Raw genomic sequence first — 14986 nt, 5'->3', positions numbered from 1 at the left:
GATTTGTAAAGCTACCCATTTATTCGAAAATTTCGTGATTCTTATTTATGTATTTTCAATTAAATAACAAAATTTGTTCAACATTCATTAGGAATTCCACACAAATCACTCACAAACTGTGCCCCTCTTGGCCAGTGAAGCCTTCTGCTTCCAGATCCGGAAATTGTATACACTCGTGTCCAGTGTGGAGTAGATAAAGATGGGCATGGAGTTGGACATGACCCAAATGGTGCCATCCTCGTCAATCTACAGAAGTAAGATGTGATATATTACTTTTTTCTCACTTATCCCAAACCATTTGCTTACCGACAAGTCGCTGGGATAAATCATGTCCTCGGCATTGGAATCCACGGACCCATAGTTTTCCGCAGAGATTGGTTGGCTGGTCTTCCAGCAGCCCACTCCGTTGCGCTGGATCTCATCGAAGAAGATCACACCGGTCCCCGGATCGTATGCGTGCATCGTGGACTGGGTGGACGGACCACGGTTTCCGAGTACCCGGAAATCGTTTCCATGATCGGAGCGTGCGGCGTTGGACTCCTGCTGCAGAACCCGGTTGGAAACCACAAACTCATTTGTACTGGCCATGGGATGGAAGTAGGCATCCCGACTCCCATCCGGTTTCTGGGCACCCAAAGTTATTGAGAAGATGCCATCGTCCCAGCGGAAGGTCTGGCCGCCAATGCTGAGATCCCCGGAGAGGGGATCGAAGTTGAAGTAGTTGTGCTCGAAGGACCAGATTCTATCGTTTCGCAGGTGATAGACGTACAGGCGCCGGTACACCAGATCCGGAATATAGGCGTAGGCATCGCCACACTGACCCGCCTTCACATCCACGGTGATGCTGGCCAATCCGCGACCCGTCTCAGCTATACTCTCCGGAATATCGAAGCGCTTCAGCACCTGATCCGTGGCCAAGTCGACTACCCAAATGCTGGGACGGCGGATTTGTTGACGGTTATCTGGAAATGAGAATCATGATTGAGTCTCTTTACTTTATATTCTAGGTCACCGGATAAGGAAGGCTTTTAATAATAAGGATCGAGCCTGATCTTTTATATCACATGCCAATGTAAAAACTCACTTGGATACTCCAGCATTCCCGTGTCGATGAACCAGAGACGCTGGCATGCATCCACGGAGGTTCTGTAGACGGACACCAGGTTCTCCGCACTCGCGTTGAACTGATTAAGCGCAAAGTTGGGATAGGCCCGCAGCTTGGGGCTGCGATCCGATCCGTCCTCGGCCAGATCGATGTAATTCAAGGTGGACGGGATGCCCACCCGTCGCCGAGGCATCGTGACAAAGACCCGGCCGCGGAAGTGAGTGGCTCCCATGGGCACGTTGTTGTACGGAATGTAGGAGGCGTTGGGGTCGTCGCTGTCGGCGCGGGAGCTGACCACTACCGGTGTATCGCGGGAGGTCATAATCTCACGCTTTTGACGAGAATACTTCCCAGGAAAGACAACCGGAGCTAGTTGAACCATAAAAAAAAAGTGTATATTAAGTAAATACCAATAAATCTATCAAACAAGGCCCGCGAGATTGCAATAGCTGAATGAAAACTAGTAATACTATATTACGAGTACTAACCTGAAAAGCTAGGCCTGTCCTTCCTTCCGCCCGAGCTCAGAAGATCATTTCCGCGATTGTAAAAGTCCATCTGCTTCCATCTGAAGACCTCTATCATGGGATCAGCATCGGCCAAGGAAAGCAGCTGTAACCCTAAGATCAAACATAGAATCAGAAGCTGTGGCGATAACATTGCTCGGTTTTCTTGGGGAACTATAATCTAAGTTCGCCTTGCCAAGTTGAGGCCTCAATAGCGACTGAAAGCCAATTTGTTCCCAATTGAAATCTATTCTCCCAGCGGTTCGAACGCAAATTATTAAAATTGATAAGAAAAGCGCGACTCTCACAAGTTCTCAAACCGGTTTTGTGACTTGTTAGCCTGATAATAATGCCAATACTAATCGTTAGTAAAAATCTAATTATTTACATACAAACGAGAGAATTATAAATAACTTTCAGCTTTTCTTTCTTTTTATGTCGTATACACATATAAATCAACAACAAAAACATGAGCAAAACATTTAGTCGTAAGAAACGTTACGTTATTTGTTATATATTTGTAATATATTTTAGATCAATTAATAATGGTTGACCCAAAAATATATGCATAATTTCTAAACTTAGAAAACGAAAGCAACAACTTTGGCGCCAAAATATTAAAAAAGTGATTAATAAAAATAAACAAACCACTACCAACAATCGATAGGCGATATCGATATACAAAGCTGTTGTGTAAATCGTAATTAATTTAGCGTAAACAGTGTAAATAGCAAGATGCGTTATAATTTGTTAGCCAGTTCGTTAAAATTGCTGAATAGCACGAAAAAACACAATTTGTTCTTGGTGAACGTGCGCAGCTTGACCGGCGCCGCCCAAACCAACGATGCAGCGGCTCCGATCACGCGCCCACCGCCCGCAGAATCGAGGAATCCCGGAGAGGAGCAACGATCGCTGCACATCGCGGTAATTGGAGTGCCCAATGTGGGAAAGAGCACGTTCATCAACAACACGGTGAACCACCGAGTGTGTCCCACCTCGGCCAAGGTGCACACCACTCGTCAGTCAAACACGGCCATTTACACCATCGGCCAGACGCAGTTGGTCTTTTACGATACGCCGGGTCTGGTCACGCAACATGAGATTCGTCGGCACCACCTGGACCAGAACTTCAAGAGTGCCTACCGCCATGCCATACAGCATGCGGACATCATCGCCGTTGTGCACGATGCCTCAAATGCCTGGACGAGGAAGGAACTGCATCCCACTGTTTTGGATACGCTGAAGGCGTATAGCAACCTGCCCAGTTTCCTGGTGCTCAACAAGATAGACGCCCTGAAGTCGAAGCGTTTGCTGCTGGATCTGATCAAGACACTCACCAACGACACCTTGACAGTTGGCAAGCGGGAAGCCCAGGCGAAAAGTGCTCCCGTGAAGGAAATAAGAATCAACAAGCGGGAGTCTAGCTGGAGCCATTTTAGCGACGTGTTTCTTGTTTCCGCCTTGACCGGCAATGGGCTGCAGGAGATGCAGAACTACCTGGTGGGCCAGGCCAAGCCCAGGGATTGGAAATACCCAGCCGACATGCATACGGACTCCAGCCCAGAAGCACTGATTGTGGAGAGTGTGCGGGCTCGTCTGCTGGACTACTTGCCGCAGGAGATACCCTACAACCTGAAGTGCGAGATCGAGTACTATAGTGTGGAAAAAAGTGAGCTTTTCTGTACACCCGCAAAGGAATCCTTTCCAATTCCAATTCCCTTTGCAGATGTTGTCTACACATCCGTGCAGGTTCAGTGCCCCACCACGCGAATCGAGCGCCTAATCTGCGGCGAGGGCAATGGCAAGCTGCGGCAGATCACGGAGCGAGTTACCTCGGACCTGGTGGAGATGTTCGGCCAAGCAGTGTCCCTTACCATATCCACGGTTTCCAAGGGAAAGAAGACCGCCGCCTGAGCACTTGTTGATTACTTGTACTTTATTTGTAACGTTGCATAAACCTAAGAGTTCACAAAAGCTTCAAATGCGCCACCAGTTTGTCTAGATCTTCGGCAGGGGCTGGACCCAGTCCGAGGACCGTTGCTGTCCCAGATTCCAGCTGAGTGCGACCGGCATCCCTCACCATGGCGGCCACCACGTTCGACTCTTGAGCCTGTCGCTCCAGGGAGTTCAGCTGCTCGAAGTTGTCCACGCGCAGCACTATCTTCGGCTGTCCCAGGCGACACCAACGCTGCAGAACGGCGTTCTGCAGCTTGGTTCCCTGCACAGAGCTCTGGTAGCACATGACCGCCGCATGGGCGCACTGGGCCGCTGTCTTGCCCTTGGACATCTTCAGGTCGGTTCGGACCACCAGCGCCAGTTTGGTGGACTTGCCAAAGGCCAAACCGTTGCTGAGGAACTTCTGCAGGATGCTACTTGACGTGGGCATACTTCTGGCTCTGCTGCTCCACGTACTTCTGCATGCACGCCCGGAACTCCTTCACCTTCTCCTGGCAAGCCCTCCAGTCACCCGTCTCTGCGATGCACTCCTGCACCTTGTAGTGAAGCTCTATGCAGCCGGTCTTCTTCAGCATTAGTTCCACGGGATCCTGGTCCGTCGATGCGGACATTTTCTTCTCCACTTCGCCGGCTGAATTCGTTCGTTTCGAAATTACGAAATTCGGTCAGGGTTGTCAATACATCGGAGAGATACGTATATAATCTGTGCGACATTTGGGCCACAAAACTATCGAATTTAAATAATTATAAAATAATGAATAGATTATAAACATACATACATACTTCATAAACAGAAAATTAAATTTTTAGACTTATCGTAAACTTTTTGTGTATAAATACATGCATACATCTGTTTTACCTAAAATATAAGTTGAAAAAAGTATATGAAACATACATTGCTATGGTTTTAAAATTTTTGTATGGCTTAAAATGCTTTTTTTAATTTTCTCAAATTTTTAAGAACTCATTAGTACAGTTTTCTATGCGAGAACCACAGAGAAGTAAAATGGAGCTCATTTATATACATAAAAGTTTGTGTTTTTTCTCTGGGATACAAATACATGTAGAACAATTTTCGGCCAAACAAGTGTGCACGGGGTATGACCATTTATTCGTGACTCTTGCGCGGCGTTGCGGTAATTTGAGCGAAGGCCGCCACGGGCACACCGCTGCGAATGCAATCAACGAGAAACGAGCGAATTGCAACGAGCAGGCGAAAAATCACAAAAAGCGGAAAATCACAACAATCGTGGGTGCAAACGAAACGGAAACTGCGAGGCAACGAAAAGTCGGGTCCCGGAAAATCCAAACGGATGGCCAAGCGGTGAAACGCTGATGAAAGCAGAGGCGCACTTGGCGCGATTCGAGGGGAAAAGCGCGTTGCGTTGCGCTGCTTTGCGTTCTTTTCCAAAACCGATTTCGATTCCAAAAACCAAACCAATCCAATACCCACACTCATACACTTGCACACCGACACACCAGCGCACACACACAGACACGCGCGCGCATACAGTGAGCGAGTGAAAGTGCATCTACATCTGTGATTTCGTATATAATAATGCGTCGCGCATACGCGGATTTGGCCAGCAGAAGCACCAAAGACTAACAAGTGATCCGGAGCCGGGGACTGACTGAGTTGGCTGGGCTCATCGACCCACCCACCGCGTAAAAAGCCCCGCCAGAAATGGCCGATCAGGTGGCGCACACCAAAGAAACGGATGCAGATGAGCCGCTGGTCAATGGCGAACTGCCAATGGAGGAGGCGCCGCCTTCCTGCTGCCATGTGATGTCTCTGTCCTCCATGGATGTAGATGTGGATGCGGAGGGCGATGTGGATGCCACAGCGTCCTCCTCCTGCGTCGCCACCGCTTCCCAGCTGAATTCGTCGCCACCGCCTGCTGGTGTCCAACAGGCGAAGCCGGCGCGGAGCAGCTCACCGCCATGCCAGCTCCTGGAGCGGCTCAACTTTCCCGACGGCAACATCATCAACACGCTGCACACGATCCTCGCCCTGCCTCCTTTCGATCCATATGCCCCCGCCCCCAAAGCGGAGACGGTCTACAAGGAGGTCGTATCGCTGATGCAGTGGAGCCAGCGGGAAGACAATGCCATCGAACTGGAGCTCAGCGACAAGCTGCTGCACGAGTGCGAGCACAAGGGCGGCGATCCCAACGATGAGACGCGATCGTATTTGGTGGGTTCCCAGAAGCTGACCGAAGCTGTGGAGATCGATTTCATTCTGTATTTTCTTCATTTAAATGTACTATTAAAGTTTGTGGCTTTAAATTGTGTTTAATGAGTTATCAAATGAGTTAGTTATGGACTCTAGAAAGGTAGAAATGATCTTATTAGATCGACTTGATGTGAAACATATACTCAAACAGTTCCTCATTACTAAGATGATCTACCTTTTTGGGTTGGTTGAAAGAACATTGCTTGGAAGTATGCTTGAGAATATTGATAGGTGCAATCATACCAACTACATTATATTTAAGAATATTAAGCTTTCTTAATAAATACTCACTATCGTTCACCTTGTTTTCAGATGGCCATTGAGAACATGCGCCTGTTCTCTGAGGATCCAAAGAATCCGCTGCGTGACGCCGACGGACAGCTGCGTGCAATTACGGTGTGTTTGCTTGAAAGGATTAAGATGTATAACGAAACGTGCTCCTAATCCATTGTAGCTATATTTCCAGAATCTTGCCTTCATATTTGTGAAACACCGGAAGGAGGAGTTCTTCACATTTTGTTCCTGCAAGGAATGTCTCGAATACCGCGAAACCATCATGGCCATCATGATGGATCAATTTAAGGCTGCGCACATGGTGGTCATGTTGCTAGACGTACTGATCAAGGCCTACAGCCCCATGTTGAAGTAAGAATAGTCTGCAATAAGAAAAAAGTTGCATAAGTCAGTTGGTAATCATATAAACATCTCTGTTCCAGAAACGATGCTGCCTACAATAAGTTTGAGAAGCTGCTTGAGTGCAACAAGGAGATCTATTGGATTACGAGCGGCTACCTCTACGATAAAAATGCCGAATATCTTGATTTTATTGATGACACAGCGATCTCCGACAATATGATATTAGTGCTATTCAGCGCCATGTAAGTGAACACCCCAGTTCTGCATTGTTTACTTTAAAGGCCCTCAATAAAACACATTATCTGTCCACAGATTAATGGCTAACAATCCGATGCTGCTGCTACAAATACTCGCCTATAATGTCGAATGCATTGTGAAGGCATTTTCCGAGGGCATGATCGAAATTGCCCAAAATATTCAGGAAAACGAGAAGATTTCGGCAGAAAGGATGCTGACATGTAAGGGAAATCTCAAATGATAGCTAACTAAATAAATAAGGGGCACATTCTTCTACCAAGAACTTTATCTTTTACCCAGAACTGGTTTTATAGGAACACTCTACTTACCTATAAACTCAATGAATCACTCTTGCTTTTTAACCCTGTGTAGACATTCTGGACGGCTACTCTGATCTGAATTGCATCTCGCAGAAGATCTCGCTCAGCTTGTTTGCGTTTGAAAACGATTTCCTGCGAAAGTTCAGGCTGTCGTGGGTTCTCCTATGCCAGCGCCTTTTCCAGCAGCATGTATTCACACCCCTGGGTGATACCATGCTGGCCTGCATCCTGTCGTTGAAGGAGGTGGCTCCATCGGCCCAGACGACGGCGCTGATTAAGCGGTACATGCTCTTCGACGAGCACATGCACTCCATTGAGCGGCGCTGGACGGACATCTGGATCGAGCTGAATAAGTTTAACTTGTCGCCAACGGAGCACGAGCGCCGGATGGGCCTGCTCGATGTGTACAACATATTCGACAAGGTCGTCCTGGACGCCACATCGTTTTCGCTGCCGGATATCAGCGACGATGAGTTTATAGACTTCCAGCGCATCGTCGATCGCCAGCTGGCCTGGAAGAATATCATGGCCTTCACAAAGCTGAAGTGGCCCGATGGGTTCTACGATCCGCCCAATAAGCTGGTGCACGAGGATCTCTGCAAGAAGTGCAATTCACTTCTCGAGCACCATAACGAGTAAGTTGCACAATCTGCGCAACCTGAAATGTTACAAAATAATAAATTATATGAATTAAAACTTTAAAATTATTTTTATCATTATATCTACCATCAGGAACTGCAAATGCATCACTTGCTCCATCGCCGGCACTCCTTTGCGACCGCGACAAGCGGGCCATTGCGCCAAGTGCACAACGCTCGGCATTGTCGTGAAGGATCCGAAGCTGATGAAGTCCAAGATCCTCAGCACCTGCACCAGTGATGAGGCCAAGCACAATGCGGCCATAGCGGCTACCACGAGCTCCTCCACCTCCACCGCCCAGCAGCAGCGACGCACTAGCGATCTGCCAGAGGATGAGTCACCAACAGGCAGCGCCAGCAGCGGATCGGTGTTCCGTCGCCAGGCAGAGACGTCCGATACCCTGCGCACCACATATCACATCGCATGGGCGGTATTCCAGCACCTGGCCACCAGGAAGCGCTATCGCCACGAAACTATCGAGCCGCAGTTCATCTGCGGTGAGAACTGCCGCGTCTCCGCTTGCCAGCTGGCTAGAAAGATCCTGTCCAACCAGCTGTCGCCGCTGCTGACCAAATATCTGCTGCGCTGCTTCCAGCCGCTGTCGTTTACGCGGGAGGAGCTGCGCTCCACGATTCCATCGCTGATGTTCTTCAATCGGAAGCTGGCGCCCAGTCCCGCCGAGCTGCAGGAGCTGCGAAACCAGCACTATGTGTACAAAACATACTGGACCTTCGTGCTCTCCATCTACGCCAACTTCTTTGTCAAATTCAACTCGAGCAGCACGGATTTCGGTCACCTGGAGCTGCTCAAGGGCGATCTGCGCCTGCGGCTAAACAGCGTGGTTGGCGACAAGGAGGACAATCGGTTCGAGCAGTTTCTGGCTCAAGTTATTGGGTAAGTTTTCTCGCCTAAGTTGTTTCCAACGTGAATGTTTCTTAATATTCTTTCTTTTTCTCATCGCAGATACTCACCTTTCAAAATCACTGATGAGTAAGTATTGAAGACTAAATGTTTAAAATGAACTTCCACCATTTTTCTTTTTTGAGATGTGCCATTTTGAAATTTGCGGACATGTTTTTATTAGGGACCATCTACACCACAAGCATGCAAACAGGGTTGCCATTGCAAAATACTGCAGTAGTTAAAAAAATATTACCAAGCCTATAAAGTTGTTTGATTGTGTATAATTAATTAGTTGCTGCTTCTTAATTGTACACATTATGCTTCTAAAATTTAATAGTCTAGCACTTTGCATTTTTTTTTTTTTTTCACTTGCATTGACCTCTTGATCATATCGGCTATCGATTACTGATTAATTGGGTCCTTAGCTTCGCATATCGTTATCCCCATCACGAGTGACATGTCAGTCAAATCGTGGAAATTCAGATTCTAGCAGGCTTCTGTTTCGCACGCCAGAAATATTTAAAATAAAAAATATTTAAAATTAAAACGAGACTGAATGAGAAAGAAGTTGAGTTGTGCTGTTGTGATTCTAAAATTGATTATAATTCTTATTGCAGTTTTACTTTGGGTGATGCCAACATAGAGAAGTTGCAATTTGGAGTGGATCAGCTAATGATGTTGCACGATTCTCAGATAATGTAAGTTCTAATTTATAGCAAACATTAAATCATTAACTTATGAGTTTATAACTTGCATTGCAGAAAACGCACTAAACCAGATAGCACCACTGGCTTATCGGGTGCCAAATCCAAGTTAGGGGAATCGAACGTGCCCCAGTCCGGAGGCAAAAATGGCGAAGTTGGCGGCAACAAGAAGAGCAAGGAGAAGATGCGAAAATGTGAGTAGCTATGACTGATATTTCTGCTAGGATGTTAAGCACGTGTTTTTAATAACCTCTAGGCTGTTCCGACTACGCGGACATTGGGGAGCCCTGCAAGGAGAATCATTCGAAGAAACGGGTAAAAAAGGAGTGCAATCATGCGCGCTTCAATGAGACGCGCGATCGGCTGCGTAAGAAGCTCTCCCAGATCGTCAACGAGCGTAAGACCAAGTCCACGGAGGAGGCCACGCCGTCGAAGACCAAATGCAGCAAGCCGGAGCCAGTTGCTGTGCCCGCACCGGCAGCCATCCCACCGAAGCGGCCGCCATCACCCTTCAATCCGCCAAAGTTACCAGCAGTGTTGGCTGTGGCGGCTCTCGACAGAATTTGCCGCGAAGTGCACGAGGACGACGACAGTCTACTGCGTCTGGACAGCCTCTGCAAGAGCTTGCAGAGGCACACGGATGCCACAGACGCCTCGGCTGCGGCTGCTGCTCTGGCCGCTTTCAAGCACGGTAGCGGCATTCCAGCGGACTACAGCAAAGAGGACATGATGCAGGACTTTGCTGAGTTCCTGGGTACCTATACCTATACCCGTGAACAGGACCAACAGCGCTGGATCAATGAGACGCTCAACTTTATCGAGGGCAAAACCCAGCAGCCGCACACCGCGAATCCGAAGAAAGCGGCCAAGAAGGCCAAGCAAAAGATGCGCAAGGAGGAGGAGAAACGTATTAAGGAGCTGGAGGATCTGCGCTGCCAGTTTCTGGACATCTATTTCAAGGAGTTCATTGACAAGTATGAGATGAAGGCCTTGACGGCTGCAGGCGGCCGGAAAAAGGAGAAGAAGCGCATCGGCGAGCTGGAGGCGAACATTAAAAACCTTCAGCGGGCGAAGGCTAAAGTGGAGACGGTGATCCTCGAACTTATTGCCACCGTCAAGCAGACGAACAGCGAGTTCAAGTTCTCCTACTTGCCTACCAAGCAACAGCAGCTGGCCAAGATGGCCCAGCTGGAAGAGATTCTGAACGGAGGCCCGACCACTGCCACTGCCGAACCTGTTAGACAGGAGCCTCCACAGCAGTCTGCGCCGCAGTATCCCGAGTTCAGTAGTAACGCCTCCTTTTACCATCCTCCCGGACTCGGGCAGCAGAACACGCCCGTATGTTTCGCACCACCCCAGCAGTCCCAACATCCACCCCAACTGTCTCGCGATGTGATCGCCGCCATGGCGGCCGGCTCCATCACTGCCGATCCCTCCAAGCGCATTGTGACAATACGGCGGGTGCAATTGCCTCATCCGGGCGCCGAGCAGCAGGTTACTGTAGTGGCCAAAGGCAGTGCTCCGCACGAGGACAAACTGCTCTACACTTTTGTCAACGGGCATATGGTGGCTTCGAGTCCGATACAGCCGGAGGAAACGGCTCCTCGACATGCCACGGTTCCGGCTCCAGCGCCCAGTGTTCCTGAAAAGAGTGCCAAGGCCAAGAAGAAAGAGGCTAAGCGGGCTGCCGCAGCAGCAGCAGCAGCAGCAGCTGCGGCTGAGGCTGAGGCAGCAGCAGCAGCGGCGGCAGCAGAAGCTGCGGCGGAGCAAAAAGCCAAGCTAAAGAACAAGAAGCAGGCGAAGAAGACAGCCGTGGCTGTGGCCACCGCCTCCAGTTCCACAGCGAGCAGCAACTCCTCAAAGTCGCAGACGCCGCAGAGTACGCGCGAAAGCTCGGTGTGCAGTGTTAAGCCAAAGACTGCACCCAAAAAGCCGACTTCCAAGCCACCCAAGGTTGTAGAAGTGACACCACCACCGCCTGTTCCCGAGCCGGAACCGGAGCCACCCAAGAGGCAGAAACGCTTGAAGTCGAGACTGGATCCTGGCCAGTTGGACAACAATCCGTGGAAGGCGCTGCACATGCAAGATTCGTCGGAGGGAGAGTGGGAAACTGGTAGTGAGTCGGACGAAGGAGTCTCAACACCAGCGCAGCCACCAATAAGGCAGCAGCCCAAGCTGCCAGCTGCTCCGGCGCCAAAGCCCGTTGCACCGTCAGTGGTCACAAAGACGAAGCCGGCTCCAGCCGCAGTTGCAGCACCTGCCAAAAAGGTGAAGCAACAGGAAGCACCGGCCCACCAAAAGCAACCAGCTGCCAAGGCTCAGGCACAGCCTAAGAGCAAATCGACGTCTGCTTCCGTGGGCAAGTCCAATCCGCCGCAACAGCAGCAGCAACAGTATCAGCAGGAAAAGGTGCCGCCTACCAAGAGCCAGCAGCAGCGTCCAGCGGAATCATCGAGGAAGCAGAAGCAGGCTCCTGGCAATCTCGAATCCAATCGCAGCGCTCCGAATCAGCGCTGTGAGCCCTCGCAGACGCAACAGGCGCCTCGCGGTGGACGGGTCAATGGTCGAACAAAGCCCTCGCCTGGAGGCCAACAGCAGCCCGTGCAGCAGCACTCCAACGCTCATGCGGCGGAGTCCAATGCTCCGCCAAAGAGGTCGCAGCGTGGAAAGCGCGGACATCGCCAGAAGCAGGGTAAGTTCACGATAACCATTCATTGGTAAACCTAGTACTTAATTTATCTTTCCCTGCAGAGGATCTCTCCGGCATTCCAAACAACATGGGCTATTTCAATCCCAACGAAATTGCCATACCGCCGCAGTCGGGAAGCTATGCCAGCACCCTGGCTCAGCAGCTGCAGCATTTGCGCATCAGCCAGCCAGGAGGTAGCTCCAGCTCGAAGGAGGCCCAGTCGCCCAACTGCAGCATTATGGACCAGCTGAACCGCGGTGTACAGGTGGAACACCTTTCCCTACCGCCTGGCATCACCCTGACCAAGGTGGATCCGGCTAAAAGCGAGCAGTTGCGCCAGAAGAGCGAGTCCATCCGCTTGCTGTCCAAGCCACTGGCCGAGCAGCAGCAGCAGCAGCAACAGCAGCAGCATCACTTCCAGCAGCAGTCTCACCTCCTGGCCGGCTATTATGGAGCAGCCGGTGCTGCTGGCATGGATCCCAACGGTGTTATCATGGTGGAGGCCAACCCACGGCCCAATCGCAGCCAAGCTCCAGTTGCACCACCCAATGTGGCTGCAGCGGCCTCCGCAGCGAGCGCCAACGGAAAAGCCTCCAGGCGTCGTCGTCGCAATCGTGGAAAGTCTGGTGGCGGCAGCGCCGGAAACCCAGGCAGTTCTGGGCCGGCCAACAAGCAACGAACGGGTGGCGAAGGCGGCGGATCAGCAGCAGGATCGGCTGATGGCCAGATATTGGCTCACTCGCCAGCGACTGCGGCCACCATTGAAGCTAACGCCAGTGGTAATATCATCACGCTGCGCAATCCCATGTTCCATCAGGGCAATGGGCCAGTGGCCGGCGGAGGCATGATGCCGCCCAATCCCAATCCAATGCCGCCAGGTGAGTGATTCTTCTACTTGGCCCAATTTCATATATGTATGATAATAACTAACATATATTAACTATTCGTTGCAGTGCGAAGCTTTGGCGCCGGACTTCCGGTTCCTCCAGCCATGTCCTTGGACCAGCCTGCCGCTATCATCAAGAACGAAAACGGCATGTTTACCATACGCAATCCGGCGCTTCACCAGGCTGTGACCAACGGCCTGGCCATGGGAGGCTATCGCCAGTTCGGAGGCAATGTCAACTATTACACGCCCCAAGAGGCTGTGGCGGAAGCGGCACGAGCCGCCCAGCAAAAGCTGCAGCAGCAGCAGGCCAGTGCGGCCGCAGTTGGTCATGGAGGCGGCGACAGCTCGAATTTCTCCTACTTCTCCAGTGGCAACAGCAGCGGAAAGAACAACGGCGGCAATGGCGGCAACGGGACGCACAACAATATCAGTATTAGCTGTACCAACGTTCCCCCAACCAGCGCCGAAAGTCCTGGCCGATTGGTCGGCGAGGCGGCAGTGATTGCCCGTCCGAAGCACTCGCAGAAATGTCTATCGGCCATTGGCAGCGAGCTGAAACAGAAGGCCAGCAAGTGGCCGTGCTTTGGTCAGCAGCAGCAGCAGCAGCAGCAGCAGGATTATAGCAATAATGCTGGCGGACCAGCGAGCGGAGTGCCACTGCAGGAGCAGTACCAGCAGTCGAGCTACTACAACGGCTTCGAGGTCTTCTCGGCGGCAACGGCTACCGCAACGCACGGTCCTGGAAACGGCGGCGGAACGACCGATTGCCACATGCATCACAACTGTGGCGACGACTCTCCGCCGCCCACCATCACCGGTTTCAATTCCTATCTGGAGGGCATTCCGAACACAGGAGTCATTCGCTACGACGACGCCGCCTTCCTCAAGAACTTGATACCGGGCCAGCATCTCAACAACGAGGTGCGTTACGGATATGATAATAACTGTTTGTGGGAGCACGATCTCTATTCGAACTATCAAACTTATCCGTTGCCCAATCCATTCACCTCATTCTTCTCATCCTAATTATTTTCTGTAACTGCACCTTTTTAATTTGACCTTGTGCAAAAAAAAAAAGAAAAAAGAAGGAAAAGGTTACATCGCAAGAAAATGTATTTCCCTTTGCATTTTTGTGTAGAGACGCTGAAATAAAATCCGCAAATCTTTATTTATAGTTTTCCTATAATGTCACATGCTCCTCTTGCATTCGTGCATTTGCATTTTTGCAGGTCTCCATACACAATATTTCGGAGTCCAACTTCACGCGCAACAACGCGTCGCCGTCGCCGCATCACGTGGAGATCACCAGCGTGTTTGGCAACCGGGCACGCTCCTCCAACGCCTATGATCCGCAGCAGCAGCCGCCGCCCGTTCCGGGTGCCAACTACTGCGACAACGTGGCCGCCGACTACGGCAGTGGTTAGTTTATACACGTTACATGGTTAAGAGTCCTCCAATCCAAATGACCCATTTGTACTTATTTGCAGATTCCCACCTCTTCGGGCAGAACAATCTGCTGACGCGAATGGCACAGCCGGCGGTTCCGCCGGACCCCTTTGGCTATGACTTCGATCCCGCCTCGGTGGTGCCGGGCGGAGGCTCGAAGGCGGCCAGCGTGGCCAGCGATCTGAACGAATTCCTGCGCCGCAGCCCGCTCAGCCAGCGAACATCGCCGTACAGCCAGGACGAGAATGCCGCCGCCCTGGAAACCTTCGTGCAGAACATGAACGCGCTGCAGATCGCCACGGATGCGGAGTGCTCGCGGCTGAATGGCACGGCAACTGGAGGTGGGCCGAACGATGTGGCCTCGGCGGATGCCACCGCCGGAGGAGCCGCCAATGCGGCCGCCGCCTGGTGGTGAACCACATGACACGAGGTGCGCTGCCTGGCCAGCAGATTGAGTTGAACTCCTCACATTCATAACACTCTCTCACATACGCAGACATTTCATCGATGAAAAGCAGAAAGAAAACAAAAAAACGAAACATAAAAATTCAAAAAACCGAAAACGCATCCAAGAAATCATTCAAAATGACTTAGGAGTCAATTTCAATGTTTCAACAAAAAAGAGAAAAATAAAGAAAAATTAACTTAAATGGAAGTTCACATGCTGCGAATGGGTATTTTTATTCAATTCCACTTAAATCAACTAAATCTATGCTAATAATC

General features: G+C 50.5%; 5 protein-coding genes across 6 annotated transcripts; 2 read left to right on the top strand and 3 right to left on the bottom strand.

The window, feature by feature from the left end:
- Positions 1–35: 35 nt before the first annotated feature.
- Positions 36–1848, bottom strand: LOC6728284 (L-dopachrome tautomerase yellow-f2). The gene is made up of 4 exons (XM_002103597.4): positions 1594–1848; positions 1085–1474; positions 307–962; positions 36–246 (listed from the first exon to the last, which is right to left on the bottom strand). The coding sequence occupies exons 1-4, from the start codon at positions 1763–1765 to the stop codon at positions 106–108; spliced, it is 1359 nt and encodes a 452-aa protein (XP_002103633.1). The 5' UTR covers positions 1766–1848; the 3' UTR covers positions 36–105.
- Positions 1849–2263: 415 nt separating this feature from the next.
- On the top strand, positions 2264–3593 carry LOC6728283 (GTPase Era, mitochondrial). Its single transcript, XM_002103596.4, has 2 exons — positions 2264–3280; positions 3338–3593. Exons 1-2 carry the CDS (start codon positions 2347–2349, stop codon positions 3523–3525), a joined length of 1122 nt encoding a protein of 373 aa, XP_002103632.1. The 5' UTR covers positions 2264–2346; the 3' UTR covers positions 3526–3593.
- Positions 3530–3997, bottom strand: LOC123327030 (peptidyl-tRNA hydrolase 2, mitochondrial). The gene has a single exon (XM_044923231.1). The coding sequence runs from the start codon at positions 3995–3997 to the stop codon at positions 3578–3580; it is 420 nt and encodes a 139-aa protein (XP_044779166.1). The 3' UTR covers positions 3530–3577.
- LOC27207372 (cytochrome c oxidase assembly factor 4 homolog, mitochondrial) lies at positions 3530–4178 on the bottom strand. The gene has a single exon (XM_016183066.3). The coding sequence runs from the start codon at positions 4176–4178 to the stop codon at positions 3981–3983; it is 198 nt and encodes a 65-aa protein (XP_016034920.2). The 3' UTR covers positions 3530–3980.
- Positions 4179–4693: 515 nt separating this feature from the next.
- LOC6728280 lies at positions 4694–14923 on the top strand. 2 transcript variants are annotated; one of them, XM_039294979.2, is made up of 15 exons: positions 4694–5761; positions 6113–6196; positions 6267–6445; positions 6517–6678; positions 6749–6894; positions 7046–7628; positions 7726–8526; positions 8596–8622; positions 9153–9233; positions 9297–9433; positions 9496–11931; positions 11991–12806; positions 12882–13738; positions 14047–14236; positions 14305–14923. In XM_039294979.2, exons 1-15 carry the CDS (start codon positions 5252–5254, stop codon positions 14676–14678), a joined length of 7383 nt encoding a protein of 2460 aa, XP_039150913.1. In that variant the 5' UTR covers positions 4694–5251; the 3' UTR covers positions 14679–14923. The 2 variants fall into 2 exon arrangements, with proteins under 2 accessions (XP_039150913.1, XP_039150912.1); XM_039294978.2 differs by having other exon boundaries at positions 6255–6445.
- The last annotated feature ends 63 nt before the right edge of the window (positions 14924–14986 follow it).

Source organism: Drosophila simulans, chromosome 3R (genome assembly GCF_016746395.2).
Source record: "Drosophila simulans strain w501 chromosome 3R, Prin_Dsim_3.1, whole genome shotgun sequence".
Lineage (NCBI taxonomy): Eukaryota > Metazoa > Arthropoda > Insecta > Diptera > Drosophilidae > Drosophila > Drosophila simulans.
The sequence above is the reverse complement of the archived record's forward strand: the minus strand, read 5'-3'. Positions and strand labels throughout refer to the sequence as shown.

Bases quoted from the DNA above. Each gene is read 5' to 3' on its own strand.
- LOC6728284 (XM_002103597.4), bottom strand. From the start codon at position 1,765: ATGTTATCGCCACAGCTTCTGATTCTATGTTTGATCTTAGGGTTACAG. The intron at 963-1,084 runs GTGAGTTTTTAC...TCTCATTTCCAG, and splicing joins GGGAATGCTGGAGTATCCAA to ATAACCGTCAACAAATCCGC. The intron at 247-306 runs GTAAGCAAATGG...TTACTTCTGTAG, and splicing joins TTTATCCCAGCGACTTGTCG to ATTGACGAGGATGGCACCAT.
- LOC6728283 (XM_002103596.4), top strand. From the start codon at position 2,347: ATGCGTTATAATTTGTTAGCCAGTTCGTTAAAATTGCTGAATAGCACG. The intron at 3,281-3,337 runs GTGAGCTTTTCT...TTCCCTTTGCAG, and splicing joins GTACTATAGTGTGGAAAAAA to ATGTTGTCTACACATCCGTG.
- LOC123327030 (XM_044923231.1), bottom strand. From the start codon at position 3,997: ATGCCCACGTCAAGTAGCATCCTGCAGAAGTTCCTCAGCAACGGTTTG.
- LOC27207372 (XM_016183066.3), bottom strand. From the start codon at position 4,178: ATGTCCGCATCGACGGACCAGGATCCCGTGGAACTAATGCTGAAGAAG.
- LOC6728280 (XM_039294978.2), top strand. From the start codon at position 5,252: ATGGCCGATCAGGTGGCGCACACCAAAGAAACGGATGCAGATGAGCCG. The intron at 7,629-7,725 runs GTAAGTTGCACA...ATCTACCATCAG, and splicing joins CTTCTCGAGCACCATAACGA to GAACTGCAAATGCATCACTT. The intron at 9,234-9,296 runs GTAAGTTCTAAT...CTTGCATTGCAG, and splicing joins TTGCACGATTCTCAGATAAT to AAAACGCACTAAACCAGATA.